This window comes from Callorhinchus milii, unplaced genomic scaffold, assembly GCF_018977255.1.
Source record: "Callorhinchus milii isolate IMCB2004 unplaced genomic scaffold, IMCB_Cmil_1.0 Scaffold1, whole genome shotgun sequence".
In the NCBI taxonomy this organism is placed as follows: Eukaryota; Metazoa; Chordata; class Chondrichthyes; order Chimaeriformes; family Callorhinchidae; genus Callorhinchus; species Callorhinchus milii.
In genome coordinates, this window is record NW_024704742.1 from 29,945,280 (window position 1) to 29,958,876 (window position 13,597).

Genomic DNA, 13,597 nt, shown 5'->3' on the forward strand with positions numbered 1-13,597 from the left:
ATAGCATTTCTGCAAACTGAATTTTGCTCCAAATTCTGAAATACAGTACAGCTCTTTTGTATTTAAAGTACAAAAATCCTACAAAATAACTCTCTGTTTTATAATATGATTAACAGTTAGCATTTTCTTTTGGAAACAATTGCGAACGAAAAACACAAGCCTTTTTGTATTTTTGTTAAGGCACGAAACGTGAATGAAGACCTTGTTTCCAATATCAAGACACGGCTGAATATACTTAGAAATGAAAATCTATTTCTATTTCATTTTGTCAGCTCATACAAAAGGCAACTCAATCTCTGTTAAAATTCTGGACAATGTGAGATTTCAGATGTCATTGTTGGCCGATGACAACAGCACCCAAAATGAAAGCCAATGTGAGATTTGAGTCAAGATTCCACCTGGGTCTTGGTTTTCTCTACATAATGTCTCAGTGAAGATCCTTCCACTTCGACTGTGCTTACGGTCACCTCCTCCCTCCCCCTGGCTCGGTGTCGGGCTCTGCCGTTAAGCGCTCTGAGACACTGACCCGCGTGGAGCACTATATAAATGCAAATTGTTGTTGTAGTGCCACTGTCACATCTCAAACAAAATTGAGATTGATTCCAGAGGCTGGAGGGAAAAAACGTTGGACGATTCCAGAGGCTGGACGTCCGAGAAGTTGTGTGTGATCTTATACAGTCAGTGCTGGCAGTCTGTGGGGATATCACAGCTGAGCTGGATCCTGTCCCACACTCATCTACACTTGATCACTTTTTAGTAGAGGCCAATGATAGTGACCTAAATTAGGTTCACGTGTTTCTTCCCTAACCTGAGGTGCTGAAGCCTTACTGCTCTACTCCCCCGCTGAGATTATCCAATTCATCCCAGGCCTGGGAACTTCTCCAGTCTGTATGGCATGGTTTTGCATGAGATCTATCCTGAGCCAACTGAGAAAGTGATTTCATAAAAGTTCATTACAGTTCATTAAAGACTTTCTGAGAAATAAGAATATTTAAAGCAGTTTTCAAATACCTACTGAACATTCAGTCCCAAATGGACCCACTTCCACATATAAAAATGATCTGACTACAGTATAGTTAGTTGTTTTACCAATAAATCCAAGCTGGGAAAACTCCAGGATCATCCAATCATCAGAAGGCTGCTGCTGTGCAAAGTTTTTTATGGTCTGTAAATAGTTGTTTTTTGCTATAATATCATCCTCTAACTGTAACAAAGACAAAAAGAAACAAACAGTAAGTCTTCTTTAAGCGAGCAAGACATTTGAAAGAAATGAAACTACAGTGAACCTCTGAAAACTCGCCCCTGGAATAAGTTGTTAACCCTACATAACCAGTCACTCATTCATATTCCGCTATTTCCCATAAGAAATGTTAATTATGTTCGTCTGATAACTAGTCACCTTGGATATCTCATAACTAGTCAGGTTTTCACACTTTTAAGATGGTGTCTCCATGTTACATACCTCTGATAACTCATTATTTTATTTGGTCTTCAAATCTCAAAGCAATTCAGGAATTTTTAACAGGGATGAAAATGTCATATGTCTCAGGTGAGGTGAGTACTGTACTTCCCCGTCTTCCTCCTTCCGCTAACTTCATTCAAGTGGTGTAGTGCGCAGGTAAAAGGTTCCCTTTCCTGTGACCTTGTTTGGGTTATGCTTAAGTTTTAAACTTCTGATCAGTTATCAGTATTCTAATCAGCTAGTGTTTTTGTGTCTGTGGCCTTTTTGTGCTATGTGTTGTGTTATCAGCTTGCTTGTAGTTTATGTATCCACATAGTTCATGTTCACCATTCAGTTTTTGTATTTGTATATGAGCCACTGTAAATGTCTTTAACACTTATGTGAGTATTTTGAATTAAGAAAAATTTAAAGAAATTTAATTTCTTTCTCGGGCAGATTCAAATACTTTGTACTTTTGAAATACTGTGCTCTGGATAACTCGTCAACTCTGAAAAGTAGTCATTTAACCATTTTCCCTTAGGGTGATGAGTTATCAGAGTTTCACTGCATTTCCAAGAGGATGACTGTTTCAATAAAGCTCATGGTAATGCTAAGGTAGTTGGATGTTCAGTATAGTGCATTGATTATGATCCTGTGCTGTGATCCATTGTTGGGGTGACCGACTGTTACCCAAAACAAAATAAAACTGCCCACAAACTCACAGCACAACTTGAGGCATGAGAATAGTTGACGCTTTCAATTTCACAAAAAAGCTATAAATAATGCAGGTGGGACATTTAAAATACAAAAATCCTGTTTTGAAGAAAATGTAACTTGTTTCTTTTTCTTGTCAACCATCCAGTTTATGCACTATTACTTGGGTAAATTTGGATTTCCATTTTTAGCTGCTTTAGGACATAATTAAAAGGCAATCAAAAGGATATTACTTTGTGCATCACAAAGATTTGCAGCACAGCGTGGATCTCAATGCTATAAAGTACATGAAAAAAATTAAATGGGATCTCAGAGGCATAGACAGTGAGTTTGCCACCTATTGTTGAAGTGTCTCCTAGAAGGTGGCCATCACTTATCTCCTGGTGGCCAGAGCACTCAAGAATTCGATCAGTTTGTTTTCCCTTAATGTGCTGTATATCTATTAACCAAATACAACCAACAATCAATTCACTTTACCGTATATTGTGTGAAGTGCTTCGAGACGTCTATAAGATGTGAAAAGCGCTATATCAAATGCAAGGATTATTATTATAGATGTAAGCGATCCTTTCATTTTTATATTGTGTGCTTCCACTACAGTAGAATGCCAGTTTTCTACATATCTATTTGTCCGCATCAGGTTTGGATGTGGTAGTGGATGTGGGACTGTGAGATACCAGCAAAAAACTCCAGCGATACACCTAAAAGTTAGATCTATGTGCAAGGTTATCAGGGACATCATTGAGTGTCAGTGCGAGAATTGCTATATACTTCTCAACTGCTAGAAAGTCCCTCAAAGTCCCACATCCATTACCACATCCAAACCTGATGTGGGACTTTCTAGCAGTTGAGAAGTATATAGCAAGTATATAGAAAGGATCGCTTACACCTATAATAATAATCCTTGCATTTGATATAGCGCTTTTCACATCTTATAAACATCTCAAAACCCTTCACACAATGTACTGTAAAGTGAATTGATTGTGTATTTGTGTGGCAGCCAATTGCGCACAGCAATAAATCTATAATTAATTTCTCTGTATAGTTTCAAAACTCATTTTACTTTGATGATTTCAGTTTTTTTACACAGATCTTATTGACATTTGTTTCACTGAAAGCAGCTGGTGTGCTTATTGTTTGGGAGAAGGAGAAAAAAAAACACCACTGAAAAGCTTTTAAATGACCAGACAAAGAGCAAAAATTTGCTAGCTAACACTCTCTGTAACAGTAACAAATAGGAACATTACGCTGCATAAATAAGTTTGTGTTTATGACATGAATTAAGAATGAGGATGCTAAAAGCACCTGTCATATTTGATGTTTTAAGTTTTTCTTCCCTCTGTCTCACCGAAAGTACCGTCGAATAGAATCTGTAACTGAATCATCTGAAATACTCCAGGCTTCACAACCACACAATTACCAGGAGGAACTGGAGCTACTTTAACAGACACAAGGAACAATAACATCTCATTTCTTCACAGACGGATCATATGGCCGACTATTATCGTTGCATCATGGCTACATTATTGGTCTCTTGGCAGGCTCCTGTGAGACCCTTGTGAATGCCTCAATAGATTCCAAAAGGATGTGTAAAGCTACAGCATTTACACTGCAGTAGTGCAGATATCTTTTCTTTTCCCCCCTCCCCCATTTTATTGATGAACAAAGACATTACTGAACAGCGAAATAAAAGCACCAAGTATCTGGGCACATAGACACAAGCAAAAGAAGAAGAGCATAATCCATGAAAGATAAAATAACTAGACAGGTGGTGAAAGGCAGTCTTGATGCAAGGCCTCCGAAAAAGCACTGAGACAATAGGATTTTAACAGTCTGTTCCAGCGGCTTCATTTTATTAGCTTTCATTTTGTTGTGATTATATCTGATGGACTGACAAGTATATTGGGAAAAATATATTATCCAATGTGAAAGATTCCATCCTCTGCCTCCACCCATTCAACAGTAGTTGTGGCCACAGGTTTCTGTGTTGTATTATTACCTCTAACAAATAGCTGGGCATTTCAATCCAGTTAAAATTAGGATGCTGACTGAACTCAACTAGAAGCCTGTGAGGCAAATAGTCAAATATTGGTTGGGGATGGGGGAGCACAGTCAAAACAAGGCACTTGTCAAGTGGCAGATGCACAATTTTGAAAACCCAAACACTGTGTTGAAGTTGGAGGTGGGGTTGGGGATGGTGTTCATCTCCACGACCAGTCTTTATGAAGGGATGGGAAAATACGCCTGGGCAGAAAGGATTCGATTTAGTAATTGTGCAGAACATCAACATTTTTTGCTGCTATTCCATTTCTTCATGTTCTATAATACTTGAACTCACATCGTCTAAGCTGCTACTCCAATGCAGTAATGGGGTGCGCTGCATTGTCAAACCCGTCCTTCTTTTGAGACGTTAAACTGAGGTCTTATCCGCCTAGTTTTTTCATGAATGTTTGTGGGATGTTGCTGTGTGCAGTTGGACTGCTTTCAAATACACAGTCACTCCATTTCACAGTAAAAATCCTGTGAAACGCTTTGAGACATCTTTCCAATATGATAAGGCACTATACCAAATGCAAGGATTATAATAATCTGTGTATTTGATATAGCTTCTTACTGTAAGGTGAAGTGACCTTGTGTTTTGTAGGCCAACACAGGAGCGAATTTGCAACGTAATGTCTCACAAATAGGCCTGAAGTGAAGGACAATTTTATTTGGGTCAATCAGGAGAAACTCCCTTTCCTTTTCGAATAGCGCTGTGGGATCTTTAACTTCTACCTGAACAGGAAGACGGAGCCTCGGTTTAATCTGTGAGCTCAAAGTCCCGACATGGGGTTGGATCCCACAATCTTTTGACTCAAAGACGAAGTAAGAACAGAATATTTGACAACATAGTTACCCTGGAGTATTTATAATCCACAGAGGGCAACAAACCGGGAAATAACAAATTAATTATTAAACACAGTTCAGTCACAATTTCTACTTCTCTCTCTCTCGCTCTCTCTGTGTGTACCTTCTCCGAACATTTAGCTTCCCTTCAATTAGAGCGATGAATTAGTGATGGTGCTGGGGGTGGGGGTAGTGGGGAGTGTAAATGGGCTGCAAAAAGCCTGTGCAATGTAAAGTAGGCATGTGTAAAAGGGGCCACAGGGATCTCAAACAACTGCTATTAGCTGATACACTGTACTAATGGATCTCTCCACCAAGCAGGCCATCAAAAGTGACACATTCATCTCACTGGTGACTGCAAGCCGAACACACCCTTTCTCAATCATTGAAAACCTCCGCCAATGGGATTCAAGGCAATCACTGAACTGCATCATTCAGGAAATCGTGGAACAATATGTCTGCAATGTACACAAAGTGAGAAGACAGGAATTGTTTTTGTTTGCAGTTAAGCCAGTGAATTCTGACTAACACATGGCTACAGAATAGGTGGAGAGCTCCATTCCATTCCTCAGGCCATCACAGCTGATCACGTCACTTGTCAACGTAGAGAATCATGCTTGCTTCTGCCACCTCTCTGTTTAGTCAGAGGAAGCAACTGGAAACCCTATCAGATCGTCCATAGTACACCTACAAAGTACACAGTTTACACTTCACAGTGAATTCGGTAAGCGCTGTGAGACGCCCTCCTGATGTGAAAGATGCTACATCAAATGCAAGGATAATTATTATTGTTTTGGTGGCAAAAGCTTCCATAGTGGAACTCTTATTAGGGTGGAACTCAATCATGCTACATGTTACAGAATAAGGTCTGCACTACCCCACCACACCACCATCCATCGTAAATTTATTGGATCAAATTATTTTTCTAATTTTCTTCCCATTGACACGTAAAGTGAATTGACTATATTTTGTTGGCGAAATGATAATTAGAATTTTACTCTATGGTCAACTCAAACATTGAACCAAATGTCCAAAACACACCCAGTTATCAATCTTGTCCAACTTTAAATTAAAATCAACAACCAATTACCTTTGTGAGTAGGAAACACAGCAGAGAGTTAATTGTTGATATAAACTACATGCAAACTACAGTTTTCTCATTCATTCAAACACAAGATGGAAAATGTTCAATGTAAAAACAAGCCTATATATGCAGGGGTTGAAATTCCATCTGGATCTAAAGATTTATTTACTCTATTGATGTAGCATTTCAGAGTGTTCAGAATTCAGCAAATTCTTAAATATGGCCATAATTTTGAAGTCTATGTACTGTAAGTTTCTTTTAAGAACTACAGAAAAACAACTTCAAAGTTAAGACTGAACTCAACGTAAATAGAGTGCATCTAGATTTGGGTAGAATTTATTTCCTGATTCTCTGTTTCAGAGACAAACAGAAAATATCACACTTTGATGGCCCTCTGAGACCAATATTAAGGAACGCTGATGGGATTCAGTAGAGGGAGCTTCAGCCTGTATCTGAGTGAGCTTGATATTCCTGGTGGTGTGGGATGGTATAGAGAGAGAATGTATACCTGTGTACCAGGAAAATAGGCATTATGGTGTTAGATAGATGCTGGGCTGTGGAAAGCGTTGAAAATATGCGGAAATAAAATGCAGCAAATTGCATTCCCTCCATAAATAAAAGCCAAGCATGCAGAAGATAATAAACATTTTCCTTTACCTGGAAAAGTCAATAGTGCTGCAACCTTAGAGAAAAGTGGCAAGATTTCTTTGGTTACGGAAAAAAAGACCCAAGATGGTACTTAAACTCAGAGCAAGCTGCATCGATTGCTCTCCCTGTGGGCTTTTTTAAATAATTTCCATTAAGAAGTGAAGCGCACATCTGATTTAGATGAAACTTCAGATTGTTGTTATAACCTGATATTTTCCAGCAGCCACTTCTCTTGCATTTTAAATCACTGCTATTACATCACTGTGTTTAAATCCTGAGAGTTGATCCATTAAATGGAAAACACTGAATTGATTTTTTTTGGTTGGTGGGGGAGGGGGTGGCAGGAATTGAATACCTGAGAGCACACAGTGTCATGTTCTAACATAAAATCTTAGGCAACATCATTCTACTGCTCAGTACCTGTAAATAGAAGGTTCCTTTGGGTTGAGCATACATCATTAGAAAGCTGTAATCCAAATTCTGCTTTGTTCTCCACCTAGAAAGAAACAAAAACTCTGCTGCATAAACCGTTGAAAATACCAGTACATCGATGCAAGGGAGATTTGATTCAAGTGAGCAAAGAGAGCCTCACGTTTGTGTTTTTCAGCAGCTGTGATTTTGTTTGTAGTTATTAGCTGCTGCAGTCTTGGTCATGTCATTTATTACTTTTGAAGCACAGCCACATAAAAGTCCTTCATACTGCTAGAAGACCATCTGGAAATCCCGAAAATTATTCTTATTGACCATACGGGAAGACATTTCTTCCAGTCCAAACCTAAAGCAAGCTTTGTTTTCCCAGGCAATTTAAAGTGATATCACAATCACATACAAAATACAGAAGCTCAATGAGCTTTACTTGAATGTTTGGTTTTCTTTGCAGAGGAGTTATGTTCTACTTTAGTGAACGTGGTGGTGGGATTTGATTTTAGGTGCATTTTGGATTTGGAAGCTTTCAAGACAGTGTATAAGAAAGTGTGTTTCAGCTTGCTGAGTAGCATCACCCTCACATCGAGGTCAAAGGTTGTGGGTTCAAATCCCACACTGGGATTTGAACTCGCATAGTCGAAGTTGACACTTCAATGCAGTTGTGGGGTGGGGGGGTACGTGGAGTCCTGTAGCTCAGTGGTTAGAGCACTCGCTTTGCAAGCGAGAGACCTGAGTTCAATTCCAGGCAGGGCGAAACCTTGGGCAAGTTTCCTTACTCCACACACCTAATAATAATCCCTCCAAAACCAAAAACAATAATAAATTGGTTATTTTCAATCCACGACTGTTTGTGGGACATTGCTGTGCGCAATTGGCTGCCGCGTTCGCCCACAAATATACAGTCAAGTCACTTTACAGTGTGTTCTGTGAAGCGCTTTGGGACATCCTCCTAATGTGAAAAGCGCTATATCAAATGCAAGGATTATTATTATTATTATTATTATAGGTGCACTGTTTGAGGTCCTTCAGATGAGACGTTAAACCGAAGTCTCGTCAGCCTGTTCAGGTAGATATAAAAGATCCCATGACACTATTCGAAAAGAGAAAGGTTTCTCCCGATGTCCTGTTCAACAATCCTCTAAATCAAATTGGTCACTCACTCCATGGTTGTTTCTGAGCCATTGCAGTCTCTCCCACAAGTGGAAACATCTTCCCTATGTCTACCCTATCAAAACCTTTCATCATTTTATAGACCTCTATCAGGTCACCCCTTACCCTCCTCTTTTCAAGAGAAGAGTCCAAGCATGTTCAGCCTTTCCTGATAGGTATAACCTCTCAGTTCTGGGATCATCCTTGTGAATCTCCTTTGCACCCTCTCCAGTGCCTCTACATCCCTTCTATAATGTGGGAACCAGAACTGCACACAGTATTCTAAGTGTGGTCTAACCACGGTTCTATAGAGGTTTACCATAACTTCCCTGCGTTTCATTTCTATCTCTCTAGAAATAAACCCCAATGCCTGGTTTTCTTTTTTATGGTCTTATTAACCTGGGTTGCTACCTTCAGTGAATTGTGTACGTGTACCCCTAGGTGCCTTTGCTCCTCTATCCCATTTAGGTTTTAATTTTCCAGGATGTACATGACTTCCTTATTCTTTCTACCAAAATGTACCACCTCACACTTTTCTACATTGGCATTTGCCATTTAAAAATGCCCACTCAGCAAGTTTATTAATGTCTTGCTGTAATTTGTTGCAGTCCTCCTCTGTATTAACTACTCCCCCCAATTTGGTGTCGTCCGCAAATTTTGAAATTGTACTGCTGATTCCCGAATCCAAATCATTAGTGTATATTGTGAACAACAGTGGACCCAATACCGAGCCTTGTGGAACACCACTGCCCACCCCCTGCCTGTCTGAGTAGCTACCCTTTGTCCCTACTTTCTGTTTTCTGTTTTGCAGCCAGCTTGCTATCCATTCTACTATTTTTCCTCTGACTCCACATGCTCTGAACTTGTATTGCAGGATGGTGCTTTAACCCACTTGGGAAACTTCGTAAATAATGTAATGGAGGAGGTGCTCTTTTGAAAGTACTGCATAGAATACGAGTGAATAAACCAACCTTTTTTTTATATTGAGGTCAGGAGCTTAATGATAGACCTGGATCCCTAATGAATTCTCCGATCTTTGTAGAGGAGAAATAATGAAAGGGGACGAGGTTTGGCTGCTGTAATTGCAGCCTCATCATCACTAAAGTAACATAGGTCAGACTGGAGCTTTCATCAACACCGTCATTTGTAAAACTCTTCTGAATTCGGAAGCTCCTGGCTGGAAGACGGATTGGTATTTCTTATTTCTGGGTGCGGAGCCATCAACCAAGTCATTTTTAATTACCAATCATTTATTTATAAATCGATGGAGTCAATTTTAGAAATTAGTTAGGAAAGCAATTTTCCAAACGGCTTGGAAGGAAGTTTCAGACGTCAGGTGATGAACAAAGCCATTTATTCATGGGTCATAGGCACTGTGCTCCAACACTTCAGCAAAACTTCTGAAACTAAGTTATTTAGAGTTTGTTTATTGGGACACTTCATCTCTTGATAAGAGTCTGAAACTGCATTCGACTTTAGAACAAATCCTTTAGTTAAAATTTTTTCAATTATTTTGAGTTTCACCTAGAAATCACTTCATGCCCTGGCATCTCTCTATCTCCGACCTGTGTTCAGTTGGGCCTTCTCCACGTCTCTCCCCCCACTCTCCCTCCACTCCACCATTGGTGATTGTGTTTTCAGCCACTAAACTCCAATTCTCTGGAACTCCTTGCCCCAGTCCCTCCAGCTTGCCCTCTTTGCCCATCTTCATATCATAGCCAAAGTCTTTCCTCTTTGACCGTGCCTACAGTCACTTTCCCTTTATCCCTGGTTCGGCATCAAAATACACCATTTTACAATGTTCCGAGATGTTACCCTATGTGACAGGCATGATATAGATGCATTTTGTTGTTGTTTCTGGAGAGGTGGTAATAGGGGAAAGAGAGGTATTCATGATGCACTAACTCCTAAGACTATTGACTGTTTGTAGGGGATCATGACGTGGTAGGGAAAAGTCTGACAAAAGAAAGATTGGAAAGTAAAATGCTGCAGTTTGTGAAATCCCATATTTTTGATGTCATCCAATTATTTACAATTTCATTCATGGACAATCTCATTATAATCTCATTATAAAGAGGTAAGGAAAAAGAGATTTGTATTTTTAGAATGGATTATTGGAAACTATTTGTTTTTTACTGAGCCGGTGATTATATTAGTATTATAACAATACAACCCGTATGTCTCACTCGGGTTTTAAAAGCAGAAAATTGGAAGCAGCCAGCAATTACTGCCAACTCATTTCTGATGAATGTGATATAGCTCTATCAGCAGTAACACATTGCTGCTCACATAGATATCTGGCAGAAGGAGGCATATCAGCAAGTGACCAGACAACACCATTGAAAAAGTAAAATGGGTGGTATCAATTCCACACACTCAACGATAAGTTGTAACCCTAACTTCAGACCATCACTGTGACAAGTTATCTGTCAGACTGAAGCGCTTTGAGACATCCCAATGATGTGATAAGGTGCTATACCAAATGCAAAGATTATTATTATTAATAATGATATGCAACTAGCGAAAGACAAAGTCATACTTGCTGATCATTTAATTTTCTAAGAATTGTTTTTTTGGAGAGGTTGTACATATTATTTTGCATATCTGTTATTAAATTTAGTATCTAACCCACATGAGGCATAACTGAATCCATGCAGCTTTCCTTAGGTTGGAAACAATAGCCACAGTTATAAAAAGTAGCTTTTGAATTAACTGTGCCAACTAATCTCCACAGTCAGCCATTAGCAACCCACCTCTTCCTCTTCAATTAAACATCACACGATCATAAGATTAGTTTTGATGAAGAAGGCCCATTGGCTGATCTCAAACCCCTCCCTCCAGAATACCCACTCTACTTTTCTCCTTGCCAGCAAGCTTGACGTTGACAGTGCTTTGGCCATCTTTATGTTTGTATTGTACTGATATAGTAATCCATTACACAGTCACATAATTATTCATTGCACCTTTACAGAGTAAGCCCCATTACGGTCACAGAATAACCTGCACGAATCACAGAATAACCCACCATATGTGGTAACGGAACGTGTACCGTTCTTAAGTGATTGGTAGAAATGCTTTTAGTGGAAAGGTAACATAATAGTGTGCTGGTGTATTACTGGATAAACTTACTTAACTCTCTGTTGTGTGTCTCCAAAGGTCTCCCTGAGATTTGAGAGGTCAGGGTAAAACCCAGGAGAAGGGGAGATGATTTCCAGAAGTCCAGACTCTATTTCATTGTGATATCTGTGGGCAGAAGATCAAGAACTCAAAATTAATGTTTATTCCAAAGAAACCTATTGAAAACAACACCACGTTGATTTTTCTCTCATTCACCAGAAGGGCAATTAGCAGTTCTTCTGTTGGACTTTCTAATTTCTCACACATTGCCTCACAACTGATAATGTTACAATGAAGCTTATGGCTCCAGGCGAAATGTTCCAGTAACTGGGGAAATCTATTTGGCCGAATCCATGAAAAGGTAACTTGGAAATCAATCTACTAGTAAACTGAACCTAGTAATTGGGCTTGCTTATGCAGAACAGATTTGGACTACACTGCAGGTAATCCAAAAGATATTCGTTTTGCCTGAGAGCTCAAATTAGATTGTTATCATTAACATCAATGCCAATATAAGCACCAATTTAACGTGTGGTATTAATACGAGAACCAATACAACATAAAATTATCATTTCTTTATGCATGTTATTGGCAACTTTCCAATGATTTTTTAACAACAACAACTTGGATTTATATAGCGCCCTCCAAGCTGGACGGTGTCTCAGAGCGCTTCACAGTAACGGATCCCGGGGCCGAGCCAGGGGGAGGGGGAGGAAGGTGACCAAAGGCGCGGTCGAAAATAAAGGTCTTCATCCAAGACCTGAAAATAGGAAGAGAGGGAGCGAGGCGAAGGGAGTGAGGAAGGGAGTTCCAGAGCCTCAGGGTATAGTGGCTGAAGGCACGGCCACCGAGGGTGGAGCGGAGGATTCGAGGGACAAGGAGGAGGCCAGACCAGGTGAAGTGAAGACAACGGACACTGTTTTGAGGAGAGAGGAGGTCAGAGAGGGAGGGGGGGTGCAGAGGAGTGGAGGGATTTGAAGACAAGGGTGAGGATCTTGAAGTCGATCCTCTCTGGGACAGGCAGCCAGTGCAGTCTGGCAAGGACTGGGGTACCCGGGAAGCGGAGTTTGGTACGGGTGGGAATGCGGGCGGCAGAGTTTTGGATGACCTGGATTTTGTGAATGGAAGTCGAGGGGAGACCGGCGAGGAGGGCATTTGAATAGTCCAACCGAGAGGTGACAAAGGCATGGACCAAGGTTTCAGCGATTTTTGGAGTGGAGTATTAGTGGAGATGGGCGATGTTTCGGAGGTAGAAGAAAACGGTGCTGGTGAGGGACCGGATGTGGGGGAGGAAAGATAATTGGGGGTCGAACCTGAAGCTTAGGTTGCGTACGGGTTCGGAGAGTTTTAGGGGGAGATCGGGTAGGTGGAAGAGTTGAGACGCATGTGATTTTAGACGTTGATGAGAGCCAAAGAGTATGGCTTCTGTCTTGTCAACATTCAACTGAAGGAAATTCGCGCTCATCCAGCTCCTGATGTCTGACAGGCAGATAGAACATTAGGGGCCTGGGGGTCGCAGTGTGAGGTGGAAAAATAGAGTTGGGTGTCGTCCGCATACATGGAAGTGTACCCCATGTCTGCGGATGATGTCAGCCAGTAGTGGGCAGAGGAGGGGGAGCTGGGTGACCAGCAAGTTGGTGGGGAGAGGGTCGAGGCAGCAGGTGGTGGGTTTCATTGGTGGGTGAGAGGGAGGAAGGAGAGATGGGGAGGAAGGACTGTAGGATGGGGTTCGTGGTAGGAGCTGATGATGGGGAGGGTGAGGGGGACAGAGAAGGGGTGGTGATGGGTGACGAGAGGCAGAAGGATGAGGCTGCCTGGCAGATGTTATGTATTTTGGATGAAAAGAAGTCCATGACCTCCTCGCACTTGGCATTGGATGTGAGGACGCCTGAGGCGGTGCATGGAGGAGGTAGTGGGTGGTGGAAAAAAGGACTTTGGGATTGTTTTTTGACTCCAAGATGATGTTGGAGTAGAAGGACGTTTTCGCACACGTCAAAGAACGGCGGTAGCTATGGAGATGCTCGAGCCACAGTTGGTGATGAACTGTCAGGCCAGTCTTCTGCCATCTGCGTTCGAGCAGCCGGGTTTGGGTTTTTAGGGAGTGGAGATGATTGTTATACCAGAGGGATTGG

The 13,597-nt window shown here is 40.9% G+C and overlaps 1 protein-coding gene across 2 annotated transcripts in view; it reads right to left on the minus strand.

Moving 5' to 3' along the window:
• The window catches only part of LOC103181292 (alpha-1,3-mannosyl-glycoprotein 4-beta-N-acetylglucosaminyltransferase B), a 94,979-nt gene that overhangs the window by 22,973 nt on the left and 58,409 nt on the right, over positions 1–13,597 (minus strand). For both annotated transcript variants that reach the window (XM_007897658.2, XM_007897660.2), the window contains exons 6-8: positions 11,478–11,591; positions 7,194–7,269; positions 1,090–1,204 (exon numbers count right to left, since the gene is read on the minus strand). In XM_007897658.2, the coding sequence (XP_007895849.1) occupies positions 1,090–1,204; positions 7,194–7,269; positions 11,478–11,591 (305 nt within the window). The remainder of the gene's footprint in view (positions 1–1,089; positions 1,205–7,193; positions 7,270–11,477; positions 11,592–13,597) is intronic.